The sequence below is a fragment of the Lynx canadensis genome, chromosome D3 (assembly GCF_007474595.2).
Source record: "Lynx canadensis isolate LIC74 chromosome D3, mLynCan4.pri.v2, whole genome shotgun sequence".
NCBI classification, from domain to species: Eukaryota; Metazoa; Chordata; class Mammalia; order Carnivora; family Felidae; genus Lynx; species Lynx canadensis.
The window spans coordinates 83,915,450-83,931,528 of record NC_044314.2 but is presented as its reverse complement, the minus strand read 5'-3'; the positions used below and the strand labels follow the sequence as shown (position 1 = coordinate 83,931,528).

Below are 16,079 nucleotides of genomic sequence, written 5' to 3'. Positions count from 1 at the left end.
ATATTCATAGCCTAGGTAGATCTGTTGTAGTTCCAGGGCCCAGATTACAAAGCATGACTGGAATCTCATCCATCTGAGAAGGATCATTACTGTTGCTCCAAAGGCCCAAATTCATTCGAAAACACGGATTCCACACTTTTAACCTAGGGTGCCCATCACGGGAGAGTGCAGACAAGCAAGCTGAAAGAACTAGCAGGCCTTCATCTAATGGACAGGGAAGGAAATGCCGTGGGCACCTCAGTCCCCGGAGTAACCTGGGGAACGGATGCCAGTTCTGGAGCCGACAGGGGTCTGACAATGCCCTACAAGGAGGGGGGTCATTCTGAATGAGGCGGTGAGTTTACAGACCCAGCAAGATGGCTCCAGCTCAACAAAAGCACCGACTTTTTTTTTTTTTTTTTTTTTTTCCTGGAATTAGAGTTAATACTCGGGCCTGGAAGGAACGGGAGTTCAGTTTTCTTTTCGAGGAAGTGAATCTGACTGGATACCATACCTTCACCAAGTCTTTGGGCCAGCCAGTTCCTAAGACACTACGGCTGCCATATCCCAGTGTGTTGCCTCCATACTCAGCAACCTTCCTACTGTTTGTGTTAGGCCCCGCATATATCACCAACTTCAAAACAGAAAATATACTGTTAGACTGTAAAAGAAAAACAAAAACAACATCTACAAATAAAAAGGCTGCAAAAAAATGTTCGTTTAAAAATACATTCATAACCAGGCACTGATGTCATTACAGTAGAATATTCCCTGATTTTTTAAGGTATAACTGATACTAGTTTGGATGCAACAGGTATTACCACAATTTAACTGCCTGGGGACCTCACATTAACATAGGTCTACTCAGCCATTACACATATTGTTAAGTAGTTATTTTAATGCTAAGTAATGACGTATAACTCATTAATAACTGGTACAGTTTGCCCCCTGAAGTCCTCCCCCAAATTAATAAAGTGAGCAAATACAGATGGAAAGACGGTTATATCTAACACAACAAAATAAAGGCAAAAAAAACAAAAAACAACACAAAACCCAAAAACTCAATGAATGAGGATTTTTAAAAACGCAACAAATTGAAAATAAGCCATACATCCTTTGAATGTTGCTTAATGGGGTAAAAAGAAAATGACATAAATTTAGGCCAGAAAAGGTGTTGCTGCTTCTTGGGTCAGTCTTCATGGATCAGTACTTTTCCACAATAAAGGTTACTCATGTATATGCAATTAACCAACTTTCTAATATGCAGGAGAGATATTTAGAGGTCCCTTGGCATTCAAATACTTCCGCGGGAAGAATGAAGCTCTGGTTTCCGTAAACTCCAACTCCTGTCTTCTCATGTGCACTCTGACCACCTCTGACTGCACAGGAGAGCTCGGTTTGGATCTAGAGGCTACATTTTTAGCCCCTGACACTTATCATGTTGTGCTTTCTTACCCTTTTGGACCTTTTGCTGATACCAACCAGGGACCACTGGAAAAGTAAATGTTCCTTTTATCTGTGTAGGAAGTCTCCCTGTGCCTCCACATTTAACGCTAAATGTCTACCGCAGGTGTTGGTTAGCGTAGGTCAGAGGATGCAAATCACTGGTTTTAAAGGAGAAACAAAATGACACCGACTGATATGGCAACCTCTCCATTTCTATTTTCAATAGTCCTATCAGCTGAATCTAGGAAATGGGGGTAGCTGATGTCAGGAGCCATGAAGTGGGGCAGGCTGATGGCAAGACGTTTCTTTTTTGAAAGGCCCATGAAAGACCATTTTCTAAATTCTCCTGCTTCTAGCTAACCTGAGTTTTGGAGACGATTGAATCTTAAGCCCCTCCCGACACCTGACAGTTTTCACTATCCTAAAAGATAAGGGGGAAGGGGACCCTATCATTTGCTCAGTGATGGGTTTCACCACCTCAGAGTACATACAGTTAAGAAGTCCTTTATTATTTAACCTAAAAATCTCCCCTGGAAGGATTTAAGACCTTTCACCCTAACACTCTACAGAGGAGTTAACAATCTACATACAACTACATAAAAATAGTCCTGCGTATGTACAAAGCTAGTAGATAATCCTTCAGTTGTTCTTTTAGGAGGTTACACGTCACAGTCACATTCCTCTTTCCTCAGAAGTTCAACATGATGGTTTGCAACACAACAACATAAACAGGAGAAAACACTTCAACCCCTCAAATGTTTCCTTCCACTTAAAATTATCAAGCCACTACACGTCAGAAACTACTCTTCCTCAAAATCTATGTGGGCCCTGAGGTACTGACAACAAAGAACAAATAATAAAAAGAAAACAGATCCTAGCACATCTGAAACTCTTCTAAAAGGCCATCTTCTCCCAAAGAATACGTGAGAAGCCCCAGAATCGGGCAGTACGATCTTTCTAGACGAATGCAAATCACCTGTCCACAGGAATTCCGAGCACCGGAGGAAGGCAGTAGGTAAGCAATAGGCAAAGGAAAACTTCCTTTGACTCTCAGATCTAAACTCTGAAAAGCTTACGAAAGTGCACTTTCAACATGTTGTGAAAACACTGTTCTTCGAACACAGACATGCTGGTTATTTCCCCAACCACTACCCTTCAAGGCGTATCTTAAAGTTTTCCAAAGAGACATCTGCAGACAGAAATAAGTCGGGAATGGTGACCAGAAGCAAAGAAAAATAAGAAGCATCTAAGAAACCAGCCTATTGGCGGTGGAACCAATACTAAGCCAGTCTTGCTTACTTTGTCATAGTCATACTGTGAAGAACATCTACTATCAAATCTAAGGTACAAGCAGCGAGCTCCTGGGATGTGAACAGTTTCTTTAAATTTATAGTTGTCTCTGACAGGGTGGACGGTTTCCACGGTCTTTCCAGCAGCCCATGGAGCAGGAATCTTTAAACCAGTGAGAAAGCCTGGCTCTTCCTTCTCTTCCAGCATCCTAAAACCAGACACAGAGAAAGTGATTTAGCTTAGCAGCGGGGAGAGGAAAAAGAAGAGGTACACATGGTAAAATACAAAAGGTTAAGAAATGTCGCTTTCCTTTTCCACATCATGCAGTCTGACAACCTCATAGCTTTTAAATGCTAGGTATCAGTGGCGATCAGAAGCACCGTAAAAGCTCCTATGTTTAAGGCTCTTTTGTTGTTGTCGCTAGAGAAGATACTCTCTTTTCAAGGAGGAGAGCCCAGGAGAGGGCCTCACCAACTCTCAAGTTACTAAAAAAAAAAAAAAAAAAAAAAAAAAAAAAAAAAAAAAAAAAAAGATGCTATAAAGGACCCTTAAGATTGGTCACTTTCCAAATCCCACAGGATTAGTATCCTATCAAGGTTCCTTTTGTTGATATCTAAATGTCAATTGTTGACAACTCCATGAGTCTACCTGACTTTTTACTTTAATTTTTGCTAAAGAAGAATGCCTTCAAAGTCCTCTTGTCTACTGTAATTAAACCCTCGAGGGCTTTGCAGCCCAAGGCTGTGGTATACAAACTCCTAAGACCTATACTTGGCTCTTGTGAAATTAACACTCTTCTTTCAGCTCTGCACTAGCAATGTGGTAGCCACGGAGTCAGGTGTGGCCAGGTAAACAGAATCTGAACTGAAAACAATTTAAGATTCAGTTTCTTGATCACATGAGCGACACCACAAGTCATCATGAACAGCGTGTGGCTATGGCTGATGATCCTGGACAGCATGGGGGCAAAGTTGCGTCACTACGCAAAGCTGCATTGGATACCACACTCTTCTAGAGAAACCTGCAAAGTCGCCCCTTTCTGATTGCCATTGTTGAAGACTGCTCTGGATAGATGTAACTGACACGTAATCAACCGCCCATATTTAAAGTGTACAACTTGGTAAGTTTGGACATAGGTATATACTAGTGAAGTTTCCTTCCTTCACTTGGTAATCCAGGCAATCATTTTTTGCTTTCTATCACTAGAAATGAGTTTACATCTTCTATAGTTTCCTATCTAGGGAATCATATAGCATGTTCTTTTTGAGGGGATCTGGCTTCTTTTGCGCAGCATAAGGATTCTGAAAGTCGTTCCTATTGTCGCATGTATCAACCATTCATTCACTTTTATTGCTGGGTAGGATTCCGTCGTAGGAATATTCTAATACTCTGCAACTCATTTATCCCTTCCCCCGTTGATAGACATTAGGGTTGTTTCTTGTGTTGGGCTCCTCCAAGTAAGGCTGTTATGAACCTTCATATACAAGTCTTTGTAAGAAGCTATGCTTTCCTTTTTCTTGTGTAAATACCTAGAGGTGGAATAGCTAGGTCATGTGGCAGGTATACACTTAACTTTTTAAGAAACTGTCAACCTATTTGCCAAAGTCATAGTATTTTACATCGCCATCGCTGGTATAGGAGAGCCTGTCAATCTTTAATCTCTTGATCTGTGGGGAATTTATTCTCACCTGATCCTATAAATCTATAAAGCAATTCTAGAATTATCTGGAAAACGTGACCCTCAAGTCTCTTTTCCCAGTTACAGAATCCTTGCTAGAATTCAGTGTCGTAAAAGGAGAACGAGGCTTTCACCAGAAGAAAACAAGGCAGGGGTTCCAGCAAGGAAGCAGCATCTTTCACCTCTGATCGGGGAACAGCCTGCCCTTCTGGTCTGATGAACCACATGGGGAACAGCCCACCTCGGCAAAAACTGGACACTGGGTTTTAAGCAGCAAAGCCGTCTGAAACACAAAACCATCATCATGTCTTAAAGTGCTTACTGTCAGTTATCTGGATGGTACTACAGCCAAACTTAGAATTCTCACTTAAGTCATCTTTTTACAATCCTAGTCTGTCCTCCTTCACGAAGAAATGCTTTGCGACTTAGACCACTTAACATCATTTTATTTAATGCTGTCATGGCACATATCCTTTCTATCAGTCACCGATAGCCTGCAAGGCCTCAGGAGGCTGAATACAATGGTAGGATCTCCGTAGCATTGCAGATTAGCATTTTCACAGCTGACCAGCGATCAACACTTGCTAGAAGATCGCAGTAAGTAATTTAGTCAAACAAAACGTTTCCCCTTAATATTTCAGTTTCTTTTTTACTATGTTTTCCTTCATTCCACTATTATTTCCCTTGACTTCTGAAAGACATGGCCATGTTTACTCTGCCTTCAGTAAATGCACACAGCCGCAACGTGAGAGGTGGGCGGGCCGAAGAGCAGCTCACTTTGGCACACCAGGGACCGTACCTGACTGGTATAGAGTACCAACTGGACCAGCTGAGGCATCAGGGCATCGGCCATGGTCAGAGTCTGTAAATTTGGATGCATCAGGGAAGTCAGTAACACTGGAAGAAGGTGACCAAGCATAGTAGCCTTAGTAACTTGTTCCAAGCCTTTTAACCTACAAAAAGTTCAAGAAAACAATGGCTTAAGCAATTCCTAATCACGTGAAGAAGCAACCGTCCTCTTTATCTGACAAATTCTCTTAAACTGCATTTCCTTGAACTGCTTAAGCACTTCTAGCTACGGCAGTTCGGTCCACAAGTCTCCCACCTTCTACCACTGAGGGAGAGGGAGAGAACAGAAACCAAGTAAGAGATGTCACTGTCAACCTGAGTTGACACAGTGCGTATCATAGCACCTCGGAAGCACTTTATCAGTGGGTTCTAACATGCAGACGGCTACTCTAGGTAGTTACCACAGGCAGAGTTCCCTTGGCACTGGAACTTTAGATCGCTGTGCTGTATGCAGTCTCCGACAGAGAGGAAGTAACTAGCTACCACGCAGATTTTTCTTTTGTCTTTAAAATCACATCCCCCCATTTTATTGAGACAGAACAGTGTATAAATTTAAGGTGTATGACAATTATTTGATAGATGTATATATTGTAAAATGATTACCTAAAATCACATTCTTAATATCCCAATCCTCTGCCAGAAGAATTAAGGTATGTGACTCACCCAAAGAAAGACGTGGGTTATAGAAATTCTCTGAGGCTACTTAGGGTACTGGGGTTGGAACAAGAAACAGACCTCCCATCTCCCAGGCTCTCAGACTATCTCTCCTCCCTGGCAGGCGGGGGGCAGGTGGGGGGTGGGGAGGCCAAATCTGTACCACAAGCCCCAGCGATGGGCCCCATAGGACTTAACAAGCCCTCGTGCAATGCCTATCTGGGTTATACTGCCCCCAGTTCCAATGTGGCCACCTACTCTCCGGGAATGGGCAGGAAACAAGGGACATGGGGACAGACAGGGTTACCAGAGGAAAAATTACACTGCGGGGTTGTTTTGGATCAGCATCTCTAACATTAAAATCATTATCACACACAGATGCAACGGCAAACCATTAGCAGAAATTTTCATGGGGAGGGCTAAGAAAGAGCTTTATTACTGGGAGAGAGAAGATTACCCTCTACAGAGGTCACTCCTATACTTGAAGAAGTAAAATTACAGTAAAATTTTAAGACATTATGTCAGCGTCATCTTTCGCATGGCAGTTAATCTTCTGTGTCACTAAGTCACCTGCCCGTCTAAAGTACTTATCACGAGGACACCAAGTGCATGTGCTGCTGAGCTAGATGATGGAAGGAAAGGCCAGTTTGGGGGCGATGATGGTGGCAGACCCGAATGTCGGCGGGGAGGCTGTGCACCAGAGCCTCGCCGCCCCCTCAGACTCTGGCTGGCGGCCCAGTCTCACCTAAAAGCACCATTAAAGAGTTCGATTGCACTTGGCATTGAAAATAGTTGCCGTTTCAACCTAGTCTCACAAAAATCCCTCTATATTAAATGAACATTTGATGTTCTAAGAGGTTTTGCTTTCCTAAGCAATTCTGCTTCCTGAAGGGCAGCAGGCCACGGCTCACGACCCATTTCCTCACCTCTGCTCACGGTCAGCTAGGTCACTATTTATGAGGGCAGTTGTGACCTGCTGTAGCATTTCCAACACTTCATCACATCCAGTCAGGATTTGGGTGGCAAGAGCCAAAATACTGACCTTTAGCTCCTAGGTAGAAAATATCACAATATTATTTTTAGGCTTTGGGATGAACACACACTCACAACGACAACACGAAATGATGTATTTAATGATGCATTTCCAAACGAAATAATGAGGTGGCCAGAATCAGCCCAAAGCAGGAAGTTCCGCTAGGATGGCAAGTAGCAATTTGATTTGGGAGGCTAAGGTCTGGAGTGCTGACAGAAATACGCAGTATTTCACGGGGAGCACACCGAGTCCCTGGGAGAAAAGGCATTTCTCCCATCCCCTCCAGCACAAGAGAGCTCCCGGTGGCCAGCCCAGAAACTGTCCAGGTGGAAGATTGCCTTGGGTGGTATGAGGGCAGCTAAAGAGAAAAACAGAACAGTAAAAGGCGCATGTAGAGGCGGTGAATAAAATGAGACAAAAACACAACATTCTGAAACAGTACAAGTGACCTTTTTACTTAATGTTGTAAACCATCACACTTGAAAACAGGCAAGTTAAAAATTCAGTTGAAGTAGCAGGCAGTTACAGCCTATCGAACATTAAAATTAACTATTAGAGAGTTCGTGGGCATACAAATACTAAATTGTGTGTTAAAAAGCACTCGTTAAAATCACACAAGTGTTTAGCTTACAATTATTTTCTGTTAAGAAAAAATACAACCAACCTAACCTTCTAGGTGAAATCTGGGTTTTTAATTTTTCCCAGAGATACTGGATAACTCTGCCTCTTCTGCCTTTACCAAGAGTATTTCTCTCCATGGACTAATTAAACAATTTACAGAATTTAGCCTTTCAAATAGAAAACACTTGCTTCCATTGTTGGGACTTTTCTGGGGCCTTCTTTGCAATTATTAAGATGTTTTTATCATGAAGAGAAAAGGAATTCTGAACTGACAGGCCAAACCATGGTTTAAGTCCCACGGATTCCATCAGCTGCCATGTGCTGACGGCGCCCCCTGTGGCCGCACAGTGCATGCGGTTAGCATGCCTCCTCCTCTGAGCCTCACAGAACCTTGCAAGGGAGACTTAGTGTCCTTTTTCACTGAGAAACTAAGGCAAGAGAAGTTAATCAACAGTATCAGCAATTTAAATGATTAATTCCTGCATTTTTGCCTATTTAAAAACTGATTATACAGTGAGATCAACTCAAGAATTAACAAGTGTATGGGTTTTAGAGTATCAGCGCATAAAGCAGTAAGAAAAGGGCGAAGCATAATGGCTTTTATCTCTATCGCTTCCTCGGTAAATTTCTCAGTGTGTTTCAGTCAACACTTTAAAGAAGAACCAAGTTCTTATTGATTTCTCTAATTCTCTCACAAAGAAGAAATTCTAAACAACAATGCAAGCAACAGCCTCCAGCATCTGTCAAAATTATAACCACCACTGCTATAAAAAAAAAAATCTTTGGATTGCTATAAATTGCCACGTGGGAACAAATTATTGAGTTTACATAGAAGCTAACTTAAAAATAATTACAGAGAATGAAATGAACCGTAGGCTTAGAAATTATTCAATATAAAGGTTGTGAGAAAATTACCACCTTTTTAAGTTATTTGGAGAGAATGTAATAAACCAGCCACAAAGTCAAAATTATTTCAAATGTTAGATTATTTTATCTCTATATACACAGATTTCAGATGTGTATGAGATCACTTGTAAGCGCAATACTTTATAGTCCTTTAAAAAAGGATGAAATAAACAAGGCACAAGAAGAGTGACAGAAGAGTGACACGAGCACATGGAGACACGTTATGAGAGTGTCACAAATATGGTAACCACTGTGCAAGGACATAAGAACCTATGAGATGAGTGACCTAATATTACCTCTCACAACAATATAGCCACATGGTGAAATGTGATATCGTAATACACAGAAGTTAGCCAGCTGAGCTGCACTTTACACACTGGGTAGAAAGCATCGTTAGAAGAAAGCTTGGTGTTTACCTGTACCTTCAATGTCTCTCCCTGCAAGGAGCTGTCACTGTCCTCGTTCTCATCGGGTTTAATCAAAATAGTGTTACTGAGAAGGTGGTTCTGAACTGCCATCAGATAGCGCAGGCAGGAGGATGCAGCCTTTAATACAAATAAGGGCATTTAAATGATCTACACCTTACAGCAAAAAGCCTTCATGTAATCCTCATGTTTATAAGGGTTGGACAAGGGAAGCAGAAGAGAAAGTACAGAAAACAGACCAGGTTAGTTTCTCAGGTGACTTATTTCCACATGACTTTTGATATGTCATTTGACACATTTACCTTTCTGCCTTCTGCTGCCTAATTCGCACTAGTCACTCAGATACTTACTTGAATTTCTCCCACCCTCTCCCCCTCTCATGAATTTCCACTAGAAGAGAGTCCACCAGAACCTTGAAAGAATCTCTAGGTTCTTTCTAGTCTCTGGGGGAACGGTGACATTTTAGAAAACGATACCACATTAACAATTAACAGGGAGGACAATCCTCACTATGTAAACAAAACGAAAACATCCAAATTCAGTCAAACAATTCACTGCATCAAGACATTTAAAAGCAGGAGGAATAAAATCTTAGAGAAAGCGATCCAAGTGGGTTTGTTTGGTTCTGTATTTCCAGGACAAACACAGTCACCCACTGACTCCGTCAATTAAGACTGCCTTGGAGAGTGCATTACATCAGTGTGTGTACACACACACACACACACACACACACACACACACACACACACCTCAATACAGTAACATGAAAACAGGGACACTTGATACCATTTGGCTTCATTAAACACATTTTTACTTACAGGCACAGTCGAAAGGAGTTTTTGAAAATCCTCTTTAGAGACAGTTTGGCACTTGGTGATTAAGATACAGGATTCCCGTACAACAATCTTCAGAATGTAGTGTAAAAGTTCATCATTTAGTCTTTAAAATGCAGGAAAAATGTAACAATAAGATACGTATGGTTTAATAATAAAAGGATAAATTTTACACAATTGGAATGAGATGACAAACAGGAGATACAAAATTCACTGGCTCTGTAAGTATATCATCTTCCTCAGCAACAATGCTAACAACTAGGTGTACTATCTAAATCCAACTTAAGAAACAAAATGGTAACCAAGGACGTAGTCTGAGTACTTTTATAAATGGCAAAGAAAACCAACACCTTCCTCCCCTTCCCAGCTCTCACCCACACCCTCACCCTGGCCCTCTCCCGTAGCCCACTGAGTTGGGCGGCACCCTTCACCAAGATGTTTAAATAAGTTCCATCCATTCTTTCCACTGAGGACTTTGCTGAGAAAACTGAAAAATGCTATCATCGCCTTTTAGGGCAAGTGTGGGATATATGATCTTTTGACTGATCTGTGATTTCAACTTAACATGCTAATTATCATATTAGTTGTTATAGGAGACTTACGTTGCTCAAACACATTTAATGTAAATTAGTTACTGAGAAAAACACAAAGAGAAGGCTATCAGTCAACAGCGCGACTGGGGTCACCTGTAATGCTCATCCTCCTCGCTGCCAAATCGGTTGTTTTGAAGCTGTTCAGCTAAATTGGTTAAGATCACATCCCGCAGCTGGGAGAGGCCGCTGTTTCTCTCTCCTGACACAGAACAGAGCTCCGTGAACGACCCTGGTGATTACACTTAGGAAACTGAGGCTATTAAAACAAGTTTTCAAATGAGCACACTGTTGACGATGTGGGGGCGCCAGGCACACGTACTCTCACAAAGAGCAGCAGCAAAAACAACCTCACAACCAAGCAGACTTCTTTCAACCAGCACATCCTGATCTAGCTGTAGTTTGCCTCTTCATATGTCACACAGTGGGATTTCTAATTCCTTAAATTCACGCTGCTTATAAACACAGTGTCTCTGACAGGGTGAGCTTTGCTGCAGTTGTTCCATCTAACTTTAAAAGTTGGGTTTTAATGTATGGAGGAAACAAACGGACTTGGCAACCCCTAAGAAGTCATTATCTGTAATGCACATTAAACCTCTACTATCAGGCACCTTCTGCTAAGCGGCATGGATAGAAAGAGGTTGATAAAGTTTGAAGATACACAGAACAGGGTTTCTCCTCTCAATCTAGTTGAAGCACTGGTGTACGTGCAGATACATTAAAAAAAAAAAAATTAAGCGAATTAAGCTTAAAAAAAAGCTTAAAAAAAAATTAAGTCGATTAAGCGTCCAACTTTGGCTCAGGTCATGATCTCACAATTTGTGGGTTCGAGTCCCGCATCAGGCTCTGTGCTGACAGCTCAGAGCCCGGAGCCTGCTTCAGATTCTGGGTCTCGCTCTCTCTGCCCCCCGCCCCCGTTCGCATTCTGTCTCTCTCTCAAAAGTGAACTTTGAAAAAAAATACTAACAAATACTAACAAACAAGAAAGGTCTATTATCATAACAATCCAGTTGGTTCCTCGCGGACAAAAAAAGGGATGGCTGTTCCAGGAGAAGTCAGGGATAATTCTCACCTTCCGTTAAGACCAGCTTAAGTAAGTTATTGATTTCGGTTTCACCTGGGTACAAGATATTTAAGCCAGAGCTGAAATGACAGAAAAGTCAAAAAGCTTTTCAACAAATATTCTAGAAAATCCAAACTCTAAATATTTTAATTTGCACTTATATTAAAGATGCCAGTGATTACATGAAACTCTGAGGGAAGTTTCATGACTAACAACGTGGCTGAACCTAAATTCAACGTCATGATACAGTCCATTCACCTCCCTGATCAGCAACCAACAGGCTCCCTCTCCTCCTGCGAGTTTCCAGAATGAGAACTTGTCTGAGGCTCGATATGGAACTGGTAAGAGAGAACTGAGCTGTAAAAAAGTCAGTGTAGCCGGGCCAGGTAGATATTCGCAGACTGTGCCCAAAAGCGCATTTGGGAAGTGGGATTTCTAAATCTCAGCTTTTCCAAATGGGCAAGAGGAGCATCACAAGTGGTGCCAGAATTTTTTTTTTTTTTCTGTGAGGTTTCCACACAATAAAGTGAACATTTTTCAAGTGTACAATATGACAAGTTTTGACATATGGGTATACCCATGAAGCCACCACCATAGTCAGAACACAGCCATCACCTCCAGAAGTTTCCTCATGACACTAGATTTAAATTAGAAAACAGGGGCGTCCGACTTCAGCTCAGGTCATGATCTCGTGGTTTGTGAGTTCAGGCCCCGCGTCAGGCTCTGTGCTGACAGCTCAGAGCCTGGAGCCCACTTTGGATTCTGTGTCTCCCTCTCTCTCTCTGCCCCTTCCCCACTCAAGCACGCGCACGTATGCTCGCTCTCAAAAATAAACATACGTTTAAAAAAAAAAAAAAAAAAACTTAAAAATAAATAAATTAGAAAAGATACCCAAAGCATAATCAACTATGGAAGGAAAAAAATCCCCTCCCTCTCTGCTCACCCCCGTCACACAGTTCTTGCAGACCAAGCATTCAGTTGTCCCTTGGTCACTAAATTATACTTGGTCACATTAAAACTATATTCCTGGATAACAGTTCATTGCACTCGGAAAACAATATTAAATATTAAGCAATATTACTAAATAATAACAAACAGAAAATGGCCCATATATTCTGCCCTCTTCTCTAACAAGGTTTTAGGTTTTAAGCAGAATTTAAAAGGTACTTTGCAGTTTACTAAGCTCTCACAAACTCTCATAGCAGGTGTTATTTTTATGCCCGTTTTATAGCTAAGGAAAAGGAAACCTCAAACCGAGCTAGTAAGTGGCAGAGCAAGGACTAGAACCCAGGTCTGCCGGCTGCCAAAAGCCTGGCTTCTTAGTCACTTTGTGACACTCTCTCCACGAATGACAGGAACCTTCACTCGCAAACCATCAAAACACCCAATTAAAGAGCTAAAAATTGTTTTTCTTTCTTTTAAAATCCAAAAGGTAAGATGAGGACACATAGTTACGTGGCTTGGGGCCTCTGGGAGTGGGGCCACAAGCCCTCTCTGGCCAAATTATCCCCTGCGCACGAGGCCCTGACGATGGGCTGAGGTCAGAGGCCTCCAGGCCACCAGCCAGTAGAGTACAGAGGGTATAGGGCAGCACAGGAGACGCATTTTGCAGAAAGCGTGAAGAAAATAATCTGATTACCTGATGGCAAGACAGACTTCCTTCTGAATTTCAGGGCAAATTTGATCTTTGGGTGCCATCAACAACTGCCAAAGCAGCAATCCAGACCGCCGAATGATGTCTCGGTTTCTTTCAGTTTGTGGGCTGAAGAAAAATTTAAATACCACCTACGGAAACGTAAGGGGTGTATCTAAAAATGCTTATTCTACTAAGGATAAAATTATCCCTACGGAAAAAAGCACATAGTAGATATTCTTATGAACAGACATCCAGGTGGATTTTTACCCACACTCTCTTCTATTGTGTAATAGTGTAATTACAGTAAATATTTTACATCTATTAATTGCAGTGAGCTACATATAGCCATACTCCATTAACTGCAGTGCAACGAATATGATTATCGTTCCTAATTACAGGATTAGCGTGTGGTTAGGATGCAAGACGGGAATGTTATTAAATTTCTCTTTTGGTGGCAATTAGCTGGCTGAAAACAAGTTTTGTACTTCTTTTTCTCTAGTATCTTATGTCGAAACGGTGCATTTACCTGAAAGACAACGAGAATACAGCGTATGATACAAGTATCTCCGTTAACCATGGCCTTCTCCATAATGTCACAAATACTGCTAAGATGGTGGGCTTCGATTGGATGCTGCTTGCCCAAGACACTTGTGATTGGAAGATTGGGGTTGGTGGCAAGAAGATTGAGTTGGTGTATGCACATCGCACCCACATGGTGCAGTAACTGGTTTATAACCTCATTCGTGGTTATAGCCTCTTCTAGAAAATGAAAAAGAAACTCAGTGAGGAAAGGCATCTCCGTGGGTGGCCTCCAAGGAGAACTCTGACTTACAAAAGGAACACACATACTAGGACAGAGGATCTTGGCTCCCATCTCTTCTACTACCTCTGGAGAATCCTTTTCCCTGCCACAGAGTGCTGGGGCGAAAATGAAAATGCTAGGAAATCCCCATTTTTTTAAAAAAAATTAACGTTTATTTATTATTAAAAGACAGAGACAGAGCATGGGAAGGGCAGAGAGAGGGGTAGACACAGAATCTGAAGCAGGCTCCAGGCTCCGAGCGGTCAGCACAGAGCCCGACGCGGGACTTGAGCTCACAAACTGCAAGATCATGGCCTGAGCCGAAGTCAGACGCTTAACGGAGCCACCCAGGCACCCCTAGGAAATCCCCATTTTTAAAGGGCAGAAATGACTAACCACTTAGAGAGCCCTTTCTATATGCCGGACAACAGGCTAAATGTTTTACATGCGTTACCTTACAATACCGTTATAAACTTAGACTATTTTAGCCCTATTTTGTAGGGGAGTCAATCAAGATCAGAGAGGTTAAGTAACTCGCCCTGGGTCACACAGATACTAAGTGTAGAACTGGGATTTGCATTCAGGTCATTTCCGCTCAGAGGCCATGCTGCAACCAATCTAGTAAAAGCTACCTTCTATGACTTCTCTGTGATGGAACACCACCCCCACCGCATCCCCACTCCCAGGTCCACAAATATCTCCTCCCACGGTACCTCAACATTTTTATCTCAGTCACCACAACCTAGAGAGCCATCAGTTCAACTGTGAGCATTCACAAGCATCCTCTTACATAATAATAAACAGCCCATGGACGGTCACAGCCATTCAGGAAACGGATGTGAAAGTAATCTAAACAGGCAGAGTGAAAAACAGAACAAAACAAAAAAAAACCCAACCCTGCTTTTCCCCCTTAAAGCAGCTGAAATTAATTGCCTACCAGGAACAGGAAAGCAGCAATCTGGGAGAGGCAGGCCTGGGTAGGGGGACCTTGGAGTTGCTAAAGGATGGTGGGCACTGGGGACTATGAGGAAGGACTCAAGGAAAACCAAAGAGAAGGTAAACTTGGCCAAAACTAAACTTTTTCAATTGTATATTAACTGGAGGGCCAGTTCTTTTTTATGTCTTTGAGTCCCTTGCTTTTAGGACAATAGAATCCGGGTTAATACTACTCGTCCTCACCAAAGACTTTCAGAAAGCTAGCCTCTGGGACCTACCCAAATAAATAAGGTCTTTGATTTTTATGCTGAGTTAGATGGGAAGCCGGTGGAGGAGTCTGAGCAGAGGAGGGACAGACCTGACTCCTGACACTGAGACTGGTTGCCGGGTGGAAACGAGCCTACAGGGGCGGAGGGCAACCGTGGAGAAAGCAGGAAGACCAGTGAGCGGGCCACTATGAGAATCTGGCAAAGTAAAACCAATGCCTAGGCAAGAGGTAGTGCAGCCTGGGTAGTGCAAAATGGTTGGATTTGGGATACCTCTTGAAGGTAGGACCGGACAGGATTTGCTGATGTCCATTTGGATATGAGGTGTCAAAAAAAGGTCTTAGATGACCCTAAATTTGTGGGCTCAGCGTATGAAGCCACAGTGATCCCTCTACTAGCACACGGGGGATTCAGCAGGTATAGATCTGGAGAAGGGGAAAGCCAGTAAGTCTGTTTTTGACAAGCTGAAGATATCGATATCGATCAGATATGCAAGTGGAGGTGAATATATAGTCCAGAGAGAAATCTCCAAGCAAGAGGCTTGGAGAGAATCATTAGGGAGGCACTGATATATAGTTGACTTTTTTCTTCTTTTTGCTGTTTCTTTATCCCCCAATAGCTTTATCCAGATACAATTTACATACCATAAAATTCTCCCATTTTAAGTGCATAATTCAATGATTTTTAGTAAATTTACACACATACCGGAACCAGGAACATAAGTAGAAAAATTACCACTGACTATGAAAATTAATTCTAAGGAAATAGTATGATCAACTTTATGCCAACAGAAAGAAAACTTAGGGGCACCTGGGGGGCTCAGTCAGTTAAGCATCTTTGGCTCAGGTCATGATCTCACAGTTTGTGGGTTCGAGCTCCGCATCGGGCTCTATGCTGCCAGCTCGGAACCTGGAGCCTGCTTCAGATTCTGTCTCTCTCCCTCTCTCTATGCCCCTCCACCACTCATGCTCTGTCTCTCAAAAATAAAAACATTTAAAAAAAAAAATCAAACCTAGGAGCACCTGGGTGGCTCAGTTGGTTGAGCATCCAACTTCGGCTCAGGTCTGATCTC

The 16,079-nt window shown here is 42.3% G+C and overlaps 1 protein-coding gene across 10 annotated transcripts in view; it reads right to left on the bottom strand.

Annotated features, from left to right (window-relative positions):
• HECTD4 (HECT domain E3 ubiquitin protein ligase 4) overlaps positions 1-16,079 on the bottom strand; it is a 193,090-nt gene that overhangs the window by 78,305 nt on the left and 98,706 nt on the right. For 5 of the 10 annotated variants that reach the window (XM_030336783.1, XM_030336784.1, XM_030336789.1 and 2 more), the window contains 11 exons: positions 13,530-13,762; positions 13,007-13,152; positions 11,377-11,447; positions 10,401-10,506; positions 9,700-9,820; positions 8,873-9,001; positions 6,823-6,947; positions 5,193-5,346; positions 4,576-4,676; positions 2,725-2,923; positions 494-640 (listed from right to left, as the gene is read on the bottom strand). In XM_030336783.1, the coding sequence (XP_030192643.1) occupies positions 494-640; positions 2,725-2,923; positions 4,576-4,676; positions 5,193-5,346; positions 6,823-6,947; positions 8,873-9,001; positions 9,700-9,820; positions 10,401-10,506; positions 11,377-11,447; positions 13,007-13,152; positions 13,530-13,762 (1,532 nt within the window). The remainder of the gene's footprint in view (positions 1-493; positions 641-2,724; positions 2,924-4,575; positions 4,677-5,192; positions 5,347-6,822; positions 6,948-8,872; positions 9,002-9,699; positions 9,821-10,400; positions 10,507-11,376; positions 11,448-13,006; positions 13,153-13,529; positions 13,763-16,079) is intronic. The other 5 variants (XM_030336787.1, XM_030336791.1, XM_030336786.1 and 2 more) reach the window with 5 other exon arrangements.